We start from the raw sequence: 12,818 nt of genomic DNA, 5'->3' as shown, positions 1-12,818 counted from the left end.
GAAGCAAAGAAGTTTTGGGAGCATGGTGAGGCAGCACCTGTGCTGGCTTTGCGCAGAGTTGGTTAGATCCAGGCAGGACTGCTGAGCTCAGAATCTGTGAAATGGTTGTTGCCAATATTGACTGTGGGAGCTGGATACTCAGCGACTTTTCAACTAATAAGCCGGGAGCTGGCTTGAGAGCATGTGCATTGTACAGTGTGGTTACTCTCTGATCCAGGTACTGTCCTTGTGGATGGGAGAACTGAACGTATAGAAAGACAGGCTGTAGTTTCCTAAGTGATGACAGATTGCAGTATCACAGCTGCACATTGGTACAAAAAACTCTTACGACCTTGGAGTGGAAGAAAACTCCTCAAAACCTAAAACCAGTGCAGAGGCATCAGTCACTGCTGTGGTTTATATTCCTCATCTAAGTCTGAAGGAATTGTGCAGTGCAATACACTTGAAATGAGAACAGAGGCAGAGAGACTTTTCAGCAGAATTAGTCCTTTTAAGCTGGTAAACTGTGAGCAAGAGGATACTCCCTTACAGCCAGGGCTGCAAAGATTTGCCCTAGGACAAAAGCAGTTTGTACTTTATTCTTTATGGTAAAATGGATCTTAAGCTTGATCTGATTTCCTTTCTTCTTCATATTGGATGCCTCTCCATACTTGGAGTTGCCATGTTGGTTTAGCTCCTGCTACTGCTGTCCTTTCATCTGAATTTGGTTTCCCAATCAGTCATCCTAGAAATGTAGTCCCTTGGGATCTTGTGTAGTCTTTGATGGTAAAATTGGATGCCTTCAAGTCTTCTCAAGTGACCCAGATATCAGTAGAAAGATGAGATGGTTTCCAGAAGGAGAGACATTGTTTTTCTTGTTCTTTTGATGTAAAAATCGATCATATCTCTTTGAGTCATAAGAGTATCCATTGAGATTTATTGTCCAGTACTGCAGGGCAGATTAACAAACACTTTTTGGAATATCTGAACATTGAAAAAAGAGAAACATAGCTGGCTTTGTACAAATACTGTTCACTGGATGCTAAGCCCTGAGCATCTCACTGACCCAAGCCATCAGCTCTGTATGTAACCCCACTAAATTACGTAAGGCATCTTGTCTATGTCATAGGCATCTTTCTAGCCTCTTTCATACATCCACTGTATGAAAATAGAAGACAAATTTGTATGGGGTATTTACTATTTGCAGGTAAGATTTTAACAAAAGCAGTAGAAATAGAAATTTAGACTTTGCTAGCTACTTCTTTACATTTCCGTGTTCAAAAAGGAACAGCATTTGTTTCACATCCTTCCTCTATGATAGGTAGAAACAGATCTTGGATTCCTCTCTATGGTCTGTCAGCTGACCCAATGTGTGAGCCAACTCCAGAAATCAGGTCAGCACCGTTAGAGTGACCCAGAGCCTTGTTCCTGTTCCCTCCTGTGTGTCGACATGTAGTTGTTTTGCCCTGGTGGCGTGAGTCAGGATGCGTATAAATACATACTTGACATGGGACATGCGAGGTGGTGGGATTTATTCTTGTATGGCTGTACCTTATGCATAACTTTCACAAGGCACAGTTCCCAAAGCTTTGACATCTGGGTACCAGTCTTGAATTTATTAGATTTCTTTTAATAAGCTGTATATGAGGGACCCCTGAAAAGATGTGTCAAAGCACAGAACACTGACCTAGTTTACCATTCTTAACAAGCCATACTGGATGGGTGGCTTCCTAATGGAGGTGGTGGGCAGCCATGAACCAGTAAATGCCACGTGTGCCATCCGCATGGCAGGACTACCAGGAGCTGAACTCAGGAGGAGACAGGGCAACCCTGAATCTTAACAGGATAAGCTCTTCATCGTCCCAGTAACCTCATTATGACACCGGAGGCTTAGCCCATAGGCCACCTCCAGTGCAGAGAAGAGACATTCCCCATGGGTGGGGAGAATCTTCCAGACAGTTTGCACTGCAGGTAAGGCTGTGGTGTGAGCTTCATGACACTGCAGCTGCTGACCTGCTGCTACCTAACCCGAGGCAAAAGGAAAATAATGCCTCTTAGCTCAGCCAGCAATGAGAAGAAGCTAATTTTATGGTTCCTTAAGCAGTTGGACACTTTTGAAACTTATAATTGTGAGTCTGTACCAGGAGTGAGAGAGGAATGTGAAGGGAGTCAGTCAGATGTGGCAAAATGAAGATATCTTCTAAACTGAAAAGATAGGATTTTTATTATGAATTACTCGACGCTTATAGACAGCAGCACTTCACAAACCTGTGGATGGGAGGGGGTTCTGCTGAGGCTGTTAAATAAATGATCTGCAATATATATTGCCCTGCCTCCCTGCAACTTGCCTAGATGCCCGCAGGATGCTTCAAGGGCCAAAAGTGGAGAAATAGGGAGTCTTGCTACCCAAAGCCTGCACAAGTTTTGCAGTGCTTTTACCAAAACAGTAACGTTGTTTCTAAAGATGTGGCTGTACCTGTCATAAGTGGAAAAACCCAACCTCTGATGTTAGCTACATCTAGTAATTTCTCATAGTTACTTTGAAAGGTAGTTTCTTCCAAAAGTATTGTCTGCCTGCCTAGCTGCTCTTGTTACAGTACAATTTTTTGCTCTCCCTTTCTTCAAATTAATAGTTGATAATTATTTTGCAAAAGGTATTCTGAACCAACCTTTCAAATTTCCATTGTTTTTCATGCATTTTAATATTTTTTTTCCATGGATCATGTTGATTAAAATTCTCAGCATTTAGCCTCTTGTAGAGAAGTCCTGAAGTGTAGGTACTTTTGAAGGTGTCCATCAGTGCTGCTGGTGATGGATGGTTTGTTACCTGACTGCGTCCATTGGCAGCCTTGGTCACACAGACCAGAACTCTGATATCAGGCCATTGCAAATCCAGCTGAAAAATGCCAAACAGAGCGTTACTGAAAACGATGAAGAAGAGCTGAGCTGATCAGTTCAAGAACAATTTAAATAGTAACCTTTATATATATTTGGCCAGGGGCTCTGAAGATCAAGGCTAATTTGTCTTCCCTTCAGCTCTGAAAAATGCTCTTAATATTACCATAAATTTAAGATTGTAGTCTTAGTTGGTCTCGTCACAGGCTAACAGGAAAGGAAATTAGAGAGCTATAAATACTGTAGTTTTTAAGAATGAACAGGTTATTGTCCTTTAATGTAATTTTCAATTTTAAGATCTGAACTGAGAGGAAAAAAAATGCATAACGAAAAAGGTTTTGCTTTATCTTTTATTATATTAATAAACTCTGGGAAAAGACAATGAAATGTGCATCTACTATCTTGTCAGAATAACATTAGCAGTTAATACTGTGCTTTAAAAGTTTCTGTTTATCAAAGTAAAGGTTGTCATGACACTGATGGTGATAATGAGAAAAAATAATGACACTTGGTGTCAACTAAAGACTTGTATTTTTATGCACTTCATCCTTTGGATGTCTTGCATTATGAACATCAATACAGCATCACTTCTGAATCAGCAGTATGTGCTACCTTGTGAAATGTACAAACAGCAGTACTCCAAGGCGTGGACTTTATAAATTGGTTTTACAGAATTCAATATCTATAAGTGGTACTGATTTTTAGCTCACAGCATGCAGCACATCTTACAAAAGCTCATGGATATTTATGTATATGCATTTATGTGTTTAAGTAAATGCAGATGGCAAGTAAATAAGTTTTCAGTGAAACAGATTTTCAGGGATGAAATTCGTGACGCATACATTAAAAAAATTCATTTGTTTATTTTTATTTTCAGTATACTGATATGCATTTTATTTTTTACTCTCTCTTCCTTTCAGCAATATGCCCCACTGCTTGCTGTGTTCAGCACTCAAGGCCAGTCAGAGTTGATTCTTCTCCAGAAGGTGCAGGAGTACTGTTATGACAACATCCATTTCATGAAAGCCTTTCAGAAGATAGTGGTACTCTTTTATAAAGGTAAAAGTCTATGTCCACTGTTGTATACTGGGCGTGTATTCTCTATGCCAACCACTCACCTACAATGTAATAGCAAACAGACATTCTCCGGGTATTGCATATGAGAAGGTTGTGTTGAACTCTGAAATACCTTATGCTTTGATAGTTCAAAGGAGCAGGAAAAGCCGAAACAAGCCCTTCTCTCTCTGTTGTGTTTATCCTGTAGTCAAGAAGTGTGAGCAAAATCCAAGCATCAGCCACAGTCTGTTCAAGTGCAGTTCAGTCCTTGTATAAAACCAGTTCTAAGAAGACATTTCTATAAATTTCTGGCAGATTTAAGAAGTAGATTAAAGCTTGAATTTAAGAAACCTTGAAATTGCAGACCCTCTTGGCAGGAAGATTTTTCAGGTTTGTTTTTTTTTTTTGTACTCCCTCCCTGCCAGAAAGAGCTTTCCTTATTCTTCTTTCCCTTTTCCTTTCCCTTCCAGTTTCTTGCAGGTGCCATAGTTTGAGGGATTTAAAATTTTATTGTGAAGTTGATTTCTTTGAAAGTTTATTCTGGTCAGGTTGTCATAGAGACTAATGGTCTTGCACTGCATGTGATGGGTGGCTGCCAAACAGTTTGTTCTGACATTCTTGCTATAAGTAGTTGAAGGAGAAAAATCAGGAGTAGAAACCCAATATTGATCTTTGTTCACCCTGATGGCCAGGTACATGTTCAAGGCAAATGATTTCAGACTTAAAATAATTTCATGGCTTCAGAGGCAGAAGTGAGTCATGTGGATTTATTTCCATCCTTGTGTCAGTATAGCATGGCCTCAATGATCAAATGAAAAAATAACACACCTTGTCCCTCTGCCCTTGAATACTACAATTTGTAAACAGTATTAATGACTAAGGACAAAGTTGAAGCTGCAGCCTGTAGCAATCACTTTATTCCGTTTTCTTTGGAAAAAAAAAAAACTTCATTTCAGACATGGAGAATGGGTATTGTAACTGCAGTGCACTCAGACCATAAGTGATGGTTAAACCAGAAACAGTCTTGTGTAGGATTCCCTCATTACTGCGTTAGCATTCAAGAACAACACTGACATTACAAAGTATTTTCAAAAGAGAAAATAAGTCACTAAACTGTACATTAAACTTAACGTGCTCCAAGAACCCAGTTCCCATCTACTCTGCTCACCGTGTGCTCTTGTTTTGACTTTGGAGAAGTACTTGGGCAGGCTTGTTAGGAAGGGTGAGAAGACTTTAGTCTCAGCACTACAGGTGCCACAATGTTGTTTAGGATTCATGTGATGTCTAGAAGAGTGTTGGGAGCTAATGTACGGCCTGTCAGTGGAAGCTGTGAGTTCAGTGTGTCCAGCATGTGCAATACTCGCTGTGCCCGTATTCCTGCCTAGAATACCTGGGGCAGGTGTGCCAGCGTACCTGCCTCTCTGCCATCTGATGCAGTCATGCGGTGGCACAGCTGCCAGCCCTTCCTGGCCCTGTTTAGGCTGAAGCTGGATCTGCCCTGTTTGCCTACTGGCAACTGCTCGCCTGACTTTACAGCCACTAGCCGTAGGGCCCTTCTCAGTCCTGGACACAGTAAGGGGGTCATCAGCTCCATCTACTTAAGGCAGCTTTGGAGTTAAACAGTGTCCATTAGGTGAGGACGTGCTACTGCATTAACCAGGGAAGATTCTGGGAGCACTAGTCCTCCAATTCCTGTTTATCCCATGTGTTGTTATCGAGCTTTAACGGCTTATGGCTTTGGCTTGTCCAGAGTCATGCTGCCTGCCTCTACTTAGTTTCAGTGCTGGTAGATCTCACCCTCTCCTTCTCCTCAATTCACACTATCCACTAGAAACAAGCCATCAAATCTTTTTAGAGACATACACTTTATTGTAGATAATTTACTGATGTCAGTCTATCTTCTGTTTCCTAATAGTCAAGAAAAACAGCCCCCAAAAGCTATTACTGGCTATGTTGGTGGTGAGGGAAAAACAGACACCTGTGTTCCCCTTTCTGTTGTGCTTCAGGTGTAATCTGTACAGGATCTAGAGAGGTTTCAGGGTATGAAACTTCTTCTAGTAACAAATAAAGACATCTGAAATATCTGTGGATGGGCAGACAGAAATGCAGCTACCTACCAGCATGAATGTGGACAGTTTATTGCTTATCACTCATGACGGAGTCCTTCCTGGGCATGAAGATAGTCATCAGTGATCATAGGCACCAAGCACCAATCATAGTTTGACAGATACTCTCAACAGCATGTCCAACATCTTACATTTAAATCTTTCCCATATTTCCATCATAAAATAGCCCTTGCATTACTTTTCTGGGAATTACCTGGAAATACTTAAAACATATTAACAGAAACAGTGGGGCTCGTTAGCACCTGGAAGGCCTTGAAAGCCTGTGTTGTTGTGGTTTTTTTATTCTGTCTCTTAAATGAGGAGGAATATCCACTTTTCTTGCAAGGAAAGCTCAAGCCCTGTTTTTCCTTATGTGATAGCAGCTTCTTAACAGCTTGTAGGTATAATCTGCAAAAGCAGTTCTGTAGTCAGTAAAGTTTGTTGACATTATTATTACATTTTTGTGTACTTGGTACAGTATAGAGAAAAATAAGCTGTCCAGTTCTGTACTGATCCCTGGCTGTGATGTTGCTTCTCTGGTTATCACTTAAAGTCAGTGCAATTGTAAATCTGCCAGTTGCATTGTGACCAATAATCTAACATTCAGTTGGAGAATAAAAATTACTGAATTCTTGTGAGTGACACCTAATAATTTTGCCAGCCTCCTTGCTAGTTACGCTTGCACTGTAAAATGTATGTTGTTTTTTAGTCCATTCCATGTTGCAGTGTGTCCCTTAACTGTGGATAGAATAAGTATTGTTGTTATTGGATTACATACTATATATCATATTCATTTGCAGAATCTCCTCTTTTAGCTTGTGTCCAACCTGAAAATTTCAAATGTGAAATCTTGACGCTATTGAAATTAATAACCATTCCTTTCATGAGGATCCTTTGACCCTTTGAACAGCAAACATCCTTAGCAGGCACAAAGCCTCTGTGTACTTTTGCATTAGAATTCAAAGTAATGTTTACAAAATACCAAAAAAAAAAGAATCACAAGTACATGTGAAGTAGTACTCTGGTTTGCAGCAGCATAATTAGGCCTCAGAGATACTTTTCTACAGTATGGAGATGTTCTAACCAAACGATGCAGACTGTCTTCTCAAATGCTGCAGAAATCCTCTGCTTTATAAGAACAGGATCTTCAAGTTCCACATGATACACAAGTTTTGTTTTTTGATGGAACACAATTGTCTTTAAATATCTTCGTTATTCAAGTACTTTGTTTTGGTACTGGATGGAAAATTTTCCCAGAAAAAGAAAAAATACCATTAAGACCATAAGTGTACTGTGGGTGACATTCCTTGCGTTGAAAGAGCCCTTGCCTTAAGGCTCTGTCCTCCCAACTGAGTTAGCTGCAATAGAGTTGAATACTGTAGATTGATTGACTGTGGTGGCAGCTGACAGCTGACAGGGTGTGCTTTTCCCTTTACTGCCGATGGCTATGCAGTTTGAGTTGAAAGCAGAAATTCATTCAAACTGGGTGATTTAGTACAAAGCTGAGACCTGAACTTCAAGTAACTTTTCCAGTTAACCCTGCAGTAAAGACACTGGGGTCTTCAGTCTCCCTGCTCTCCAGCTTCAGCCTTTCATGAGGGATGTCCCTGGAGGCTCTGGCCATGGGTGGTTTGAGTGGCAGTTGGCTGCACCTGCAGGAAAACCAGCTCTCTGGGGCTGGCATCACCTGGGACTGCAGTGCAAATGATGTGCACACACCCACAAACCACAGTGTTCAGCTTCAGCTGTTAAAATATATCTATAATCAACTTTAATGAGGAATAACTATATATATACAAAATAAATCATTCCCTTCCCGCTCCCGTTCCCCCCCAGTGTTCCCATTGCTTCAAAGCAACCTAGAGGTATCATTAACTACACCCTGTCCTGCATGATTGTTTAATTGAGCATCTCTGTGCTGACAGGAGAATGTCATCTCTTATGAGCGCTGGAGGCATGAATGTATTACAAATAATACTGCTCAGAAGTGAAAGGAGTTGCAGTTGTCCTTTTTGTAGTTGAATGCATTTTCTTCTCCTCTGTTAGTGTAGGAGGCTTATTGCTATGGAGTGTTATACAGGCAAATTTTTCATCCCCCTAACCTGAGAATGTTTTAATCTTCAAGGCACACAGTGAGATTGCATGCTGCTATTATCAGGTTTGGAGTTTTGGGGCAGGAGAGAGAAGTTCCCCCTTCCTCTTTGGCAAGAAACCCATTGAGCTTACAGTCTGCAAATCTAAAAATTAAACTTAAATCCTATTACTGTTGGACTGAGATATGTACTTACCTCGCAGTGCTTCCTTGTACAGTATCGTAATATGGACTGCAATGCAGCAACAGGCTTCTGCAGCTTTTTCTGTGCAGCAGCTTTGTGTTTTTAAAGTCCACAATGCCCAAGAGCTAGCTTGAGCCCCGGAAGGGGGTTGCTCTACTCTTTTTTTATGTTGTTCTTTTTTTTTCTGAAATCTATCCAGATTTTCTTTGCCTGTCCCTAAGGATCATAACACATGTCACACCCTGAGTAATTCTGCAGGTGTAGTTGTGTGAACTTCAGGACTCTGTGGTGAATGTAAGCTTTTTACATTCAGGGATTAAACTGCGGTTTCATGAGAGTCCATGTGAAATATTTTCACATTTGCTAAATGAAAATCCTGATTTGTTAAATGCTGTAATGCCTTTGAGCTGCTGCTAATGCCTACTGGCAAGTACTTTATGCAGCCTGTTTGAAACCTCTTCCTTAGCTTCAGTGTTTCTGTTGCATGGGAGAAAAGTTCATTGTGGTGGGTTGTGATTTCAGGAAGATACAGCCTTATGTGCCACTTGTATGGTTCATGAAGCACAACTTCATATGTACTGAAAAAAGCACAGAGCCAGTGCAGTTCTGTTTTCCCTGTGTTTCCAGCTTACTGTCAGTTGCAGCAAACTGCAGAACAGGTTTTATTTTGGAAAAGTGTCTGAGAGACAAGGTAACTTCCAGTCACACATACTCACTTAATTCCAAATTTTCAGGAAGACTTGATACGCAGTTACTGTTGGATGTCTTGGGATAGTTTTGATTAAGTTCCAACACATCCCTTGTTGCTTCCATCTGTTTATTATTCAACAGCATATGTGAAATGTGTCTACTCTGTCTCATTTGATCAGATGCTTTAGGGTTTTGGTGTAATTTACTTCAGTTTGCCTTCTTCCCTTCCCCGCCACCTCTGCTATAACCTTTAGGCTGAAGAAGGTGATGGTCAGGACTGGTGCTTCGGCAAGCAAATACCCAATGGGTGGGATGGCACCAAGGAGCTCAAGGAAGCAGTGAAGAACTCAAATGTGTTGATTTTGCAGAGCAAGGGAGGGAAGTTTCTTCAAAGACAAAAAGAATGGAAATTTTAGCGAGATGTAGAAAGCTGTCTTTAGTCTTTTTATAGTACAAATATGGGGGGGGGGGGTGGGGGTGGTTTTTGTGTGTTCTTGCCTCTTGCATTACATAACTGCCAAAATGCCATTGTGGATCCCAGATTTTGCCTCCACAGCCATCAATTACTGAGATATTTGGTTTGGCTGGATCACAGGAGCTTTGTTCCTGGGGCTAGAGGTCTGTTACTAGACCTAAATTTGCATCTGTTGGAAACAATAAGTGTCCTTCCTGTTTATTAGAATTTCTTTATTCTGAATCGTACTCAGCTTCACATTCCATCACTGACAGCTATTTTGTTTTTGATGCTTGACATAAAAATGTTAGCTGTGCTGTCCATCTTGAGCCAGTCCCTTAAAATGGGTGGTCTGAATAGTGACCTTAAAAACTTACTAGCTAAAACCAATATAAAACTTTTAGAAAAAAATGATTGCAAAAAATCCCTACCAGCTGTCTTTTAACTGTTTAGTCAGGAGGTGTTTTATCACTTCAGATTTCTAGAACCATGCACAGTTCTGTGATCCAACAGCAAGAAAAAGCATGGTATTTCTTGCTGTGGTAACTCAGAATCACAGAATACCAGGTTGGAAGGGACCTCAAGGATTATCTGATCCAACCTTTGTTGCCAAAAGCATGGTTTAAACAAGATGGCCCAGCACCCTGTCCAGCTGACTCTTAAGTGTCCAGTGTTGGGGAATCCACCAGTTCCCTGGGGAGATTAATCCAATGACTGTTTGTTCTCATGGTGAACAATTTCCCTCTTGTGTCCAATCAGAATCTCCCCAGGAGTAACTTGTACCCATTACTCCTTGTCTTTTCCATGTGACTCCTTGTAAAATGGGAGTCTCCATCTTCTTTGTAGCCACCCTTTAAATACTGGAATATGGTGATGAGGTCTCCCCTAAGCCTTCTCTTCTCAAGGCTGAACAAACCCAGTTCTCTCAGCCGTTCCTCATGGGGTAGGCTTCCCAGTCCATTGATCATCTTTGTGGCCCTTCTTTTTAGTGTAGCAGGGACCAGAACTGAACACAGTATTCCAGGTGTGGCCTGACAAGCACTGAGTAGAGTGGGATAATGACTTCTTTATCTCTGCTGGTGATGCCCTTGTTGATGCAGCCCAGCTTCCTGTTGGCTTTCTTTGCCACAGCATCACACTGCTCACTCACATTGAGCTCACTGTCCACCAGGATTCCCAGGTCCCTTACCACACAGCTGCTCCCCAGCCAGGTAGATCCCAGCCTGTGCTGCACTCCTGGATTATGTTTTCCTAGGTGCAAGACCTTACACTTGTCCTTGTTGAACTTCATAAGGCTCTTGTTGGCCAACTTATAAGATGTGCAGACTGATTTTTTTTTTTTTTTTTTTTTTTTTTGGTCCAACTATCTTACATGGTGAATTTAAAGCAGATGAATAGAGAACTCTACAGAAGCACAGTATTTGGTACTTTTTTTAAGTCTAATACATTACACATTTTATTGCATCTGGAATCTCTTATATGCATCAGATATTCTGTAGTTGTAGCCTAATATAGTTCATGCAAAGCTTGTTCCACTGCAGTCATATTAACTTATTTTATGCTGCCTCTAAAAAAATCTTTCTTCTCTCATGTTCAAAATCTTCTGACCTCTAAAAAATACATTGATTTTTTACAAACACTGATCTGTATTTCAGCTGATGTTCTGAGTGAAGAAGCTATCCTCAAGTGGTATAAAGAAGCGCATGTTGCTAAAGGCAAAAGTGTTTTTCTTGACCAGATGAAGAAATTTGTGGAGTGGCTGCAAAACGCTGAAGAAGGTACGGGTTCATTTAAAGAACTATAGTAGTCTCTTTGCAAATCAAATTTATTTTTTCAGATTTTAGTTGTACCAAGCATATGAAGTATGCAGACTTAGAATAAAAAACAGCAGACATGACTGCTCCAAATTGTTTCCAGCCATGCCCAAGCCTAACAACGCTTGCTGCTTTTTAATGTTTGTGGTGTCCTTATGAAGTCCTTAAGTCATCAGGTACCACTTGTCTGTAGATAAATTCTTTAAGCTTCTGCAGGGAGGAAGCTGCACTGATGACAGCGTGAAGTACCTTGGTGTTAGCATGCACAACCTAACAGTTTTCTATATCAGTGCCTTTTCTGCTATTATCATCTGTACTGGTGACATGAGCATAGCATAAGTCTGCCTGTGCCACTGCAGGCTGAAATTGCTTTCAGCTGAGTGATCAGGCTAAGATATGTGGTCTGTATTTACTGCTTTAAAACAGTTACTGAGGAGGGGAACTAGTTTTAGTTCCTAACCTTTTTTTTTCCTCATGTTCTGCATAGGAAATTACTTTGGTTTGTACTGAATAAGTAAGTTACCTTTTTTGCCTTGAAAAGGAATTCCGAATCAATCCATGTGTAATAGATAAGGATATAATTATTAGCATTCATTTGCATCCATTTAATTTAATTGATTTTAGAAATTTGGAGGCAATATGCAGTAATGCCAAGGAGCAGATAAGACTTTGCAGCAATTCACATGTGCAGGTAGCAGTATAAAAATGGTAGCTTCTTTCCCACTTGAGACTTTGGACTAGTGAGCTTGGTCTAATAAAGCATTTTTCCCCTTTTACTCTTCTGCTTGTATGCCTTTATGTTGCTCTTTATTTTTGTTCTTTCCTGCATGTCCCCTCTGCCAGATGTTCTTAATTACAAAGTCTAGTACAAATGGAAACAAAATGTTGCTGTAAGAACATGCAGACCATGTTTGCTCTGAGAAATTTGATCTAATGTGTAATATTTGTTGGCAGCAAGCCCTTTCCTGTCAGGTGAACACAGAGAGAAATACAGTATGATGCAAAGTAGCTTTAGGTGACAAAAACTGTTCCTGTTTCTAAATTACTTCTACTTCTCCTGCTTCCACTTTGAAATTACTTTTATCTCATGCTATACAAATCATAAAAAATGTTGTTTGTACAGATTTCATACCTGCTGTATGGTAACACCACATATGCCTTTCTAGAGAGGCTGGATGATGACGATGATGATTGATAATTGCAGAGCAAATAGTTTACAGGGTGCTTCCTGGATGATAGCAGTACAGCCTACTCATAGAGATTAGAGGAGCGAGCAAATAATGCTGATCCTTTATTCAACTCAGATACAACATTGCATGGCTCTGCAGAGGGGGACCAGAATAATTCATAGTCAAAATTCTAGGAACAGATCTGTAAATTAAGAGCTCCACTGTGGGACGGTAGCAGAGTAGATCTTGGTCTTCTGAAGCTGGGCTTTTCTTTCTGGCTTACTCTGACTAATCTGCCAACCTTTTCTAGGAAGTACTAGGCATGATGAAAATTTTCATTTGAATTTTGGAAAGGTGTCTTGTTATCTTTATAGAACTAC

General features: G+C 40.5%; 1 protein-coding gene across 2 annotated transcripts in view; it reads left to right on the top strand.

The window, feature by feature from the left end:
* The window catches only part of BZW2 (basic leucine zipper and W2 domains 2), a 60,713-nt gene that overhangs the window by 47,382 nt on the left and 513 nt on the right, over positions 1-12,818 (top strand). For both annotated transcript variants that reach the window (XM_074863389.1, XM_074863381.1), the window contains exons 10-11: positions 3,795-3,933; positions 11,111-11,233. In XM_074863389.1, the coding sequence (XP_074719490.1) occupies positions 3,795-3,933; positions 11,111-11,233 (262 nt within the window). The remainder of the gene's footprint in view (positions 1-3,794; positions 3,934-11,110; positions 11,234-12,818) is intronic.

This window comes from Strix uralensis, chromosome 1 (assembly GCF_047716275.1).
Source record: "Strix uralensis isolate ZFMK-TIS-50842 chromosome 1, bStrUra1, whole genome shotgun sequence".
In the NCBI taxonomy this organism is placed as follows: domain Eukaryota; kingdom Metazoa; phylum Chordata; class Aves; order Strigiformes; family Strigidae; genus Strix; species Strix uralensis.
The sequence above is the reverse complement of the archived record's forward strand: the minus strand, read 5'-3'. Positions and strand labels throughout refer to the sequence as shown.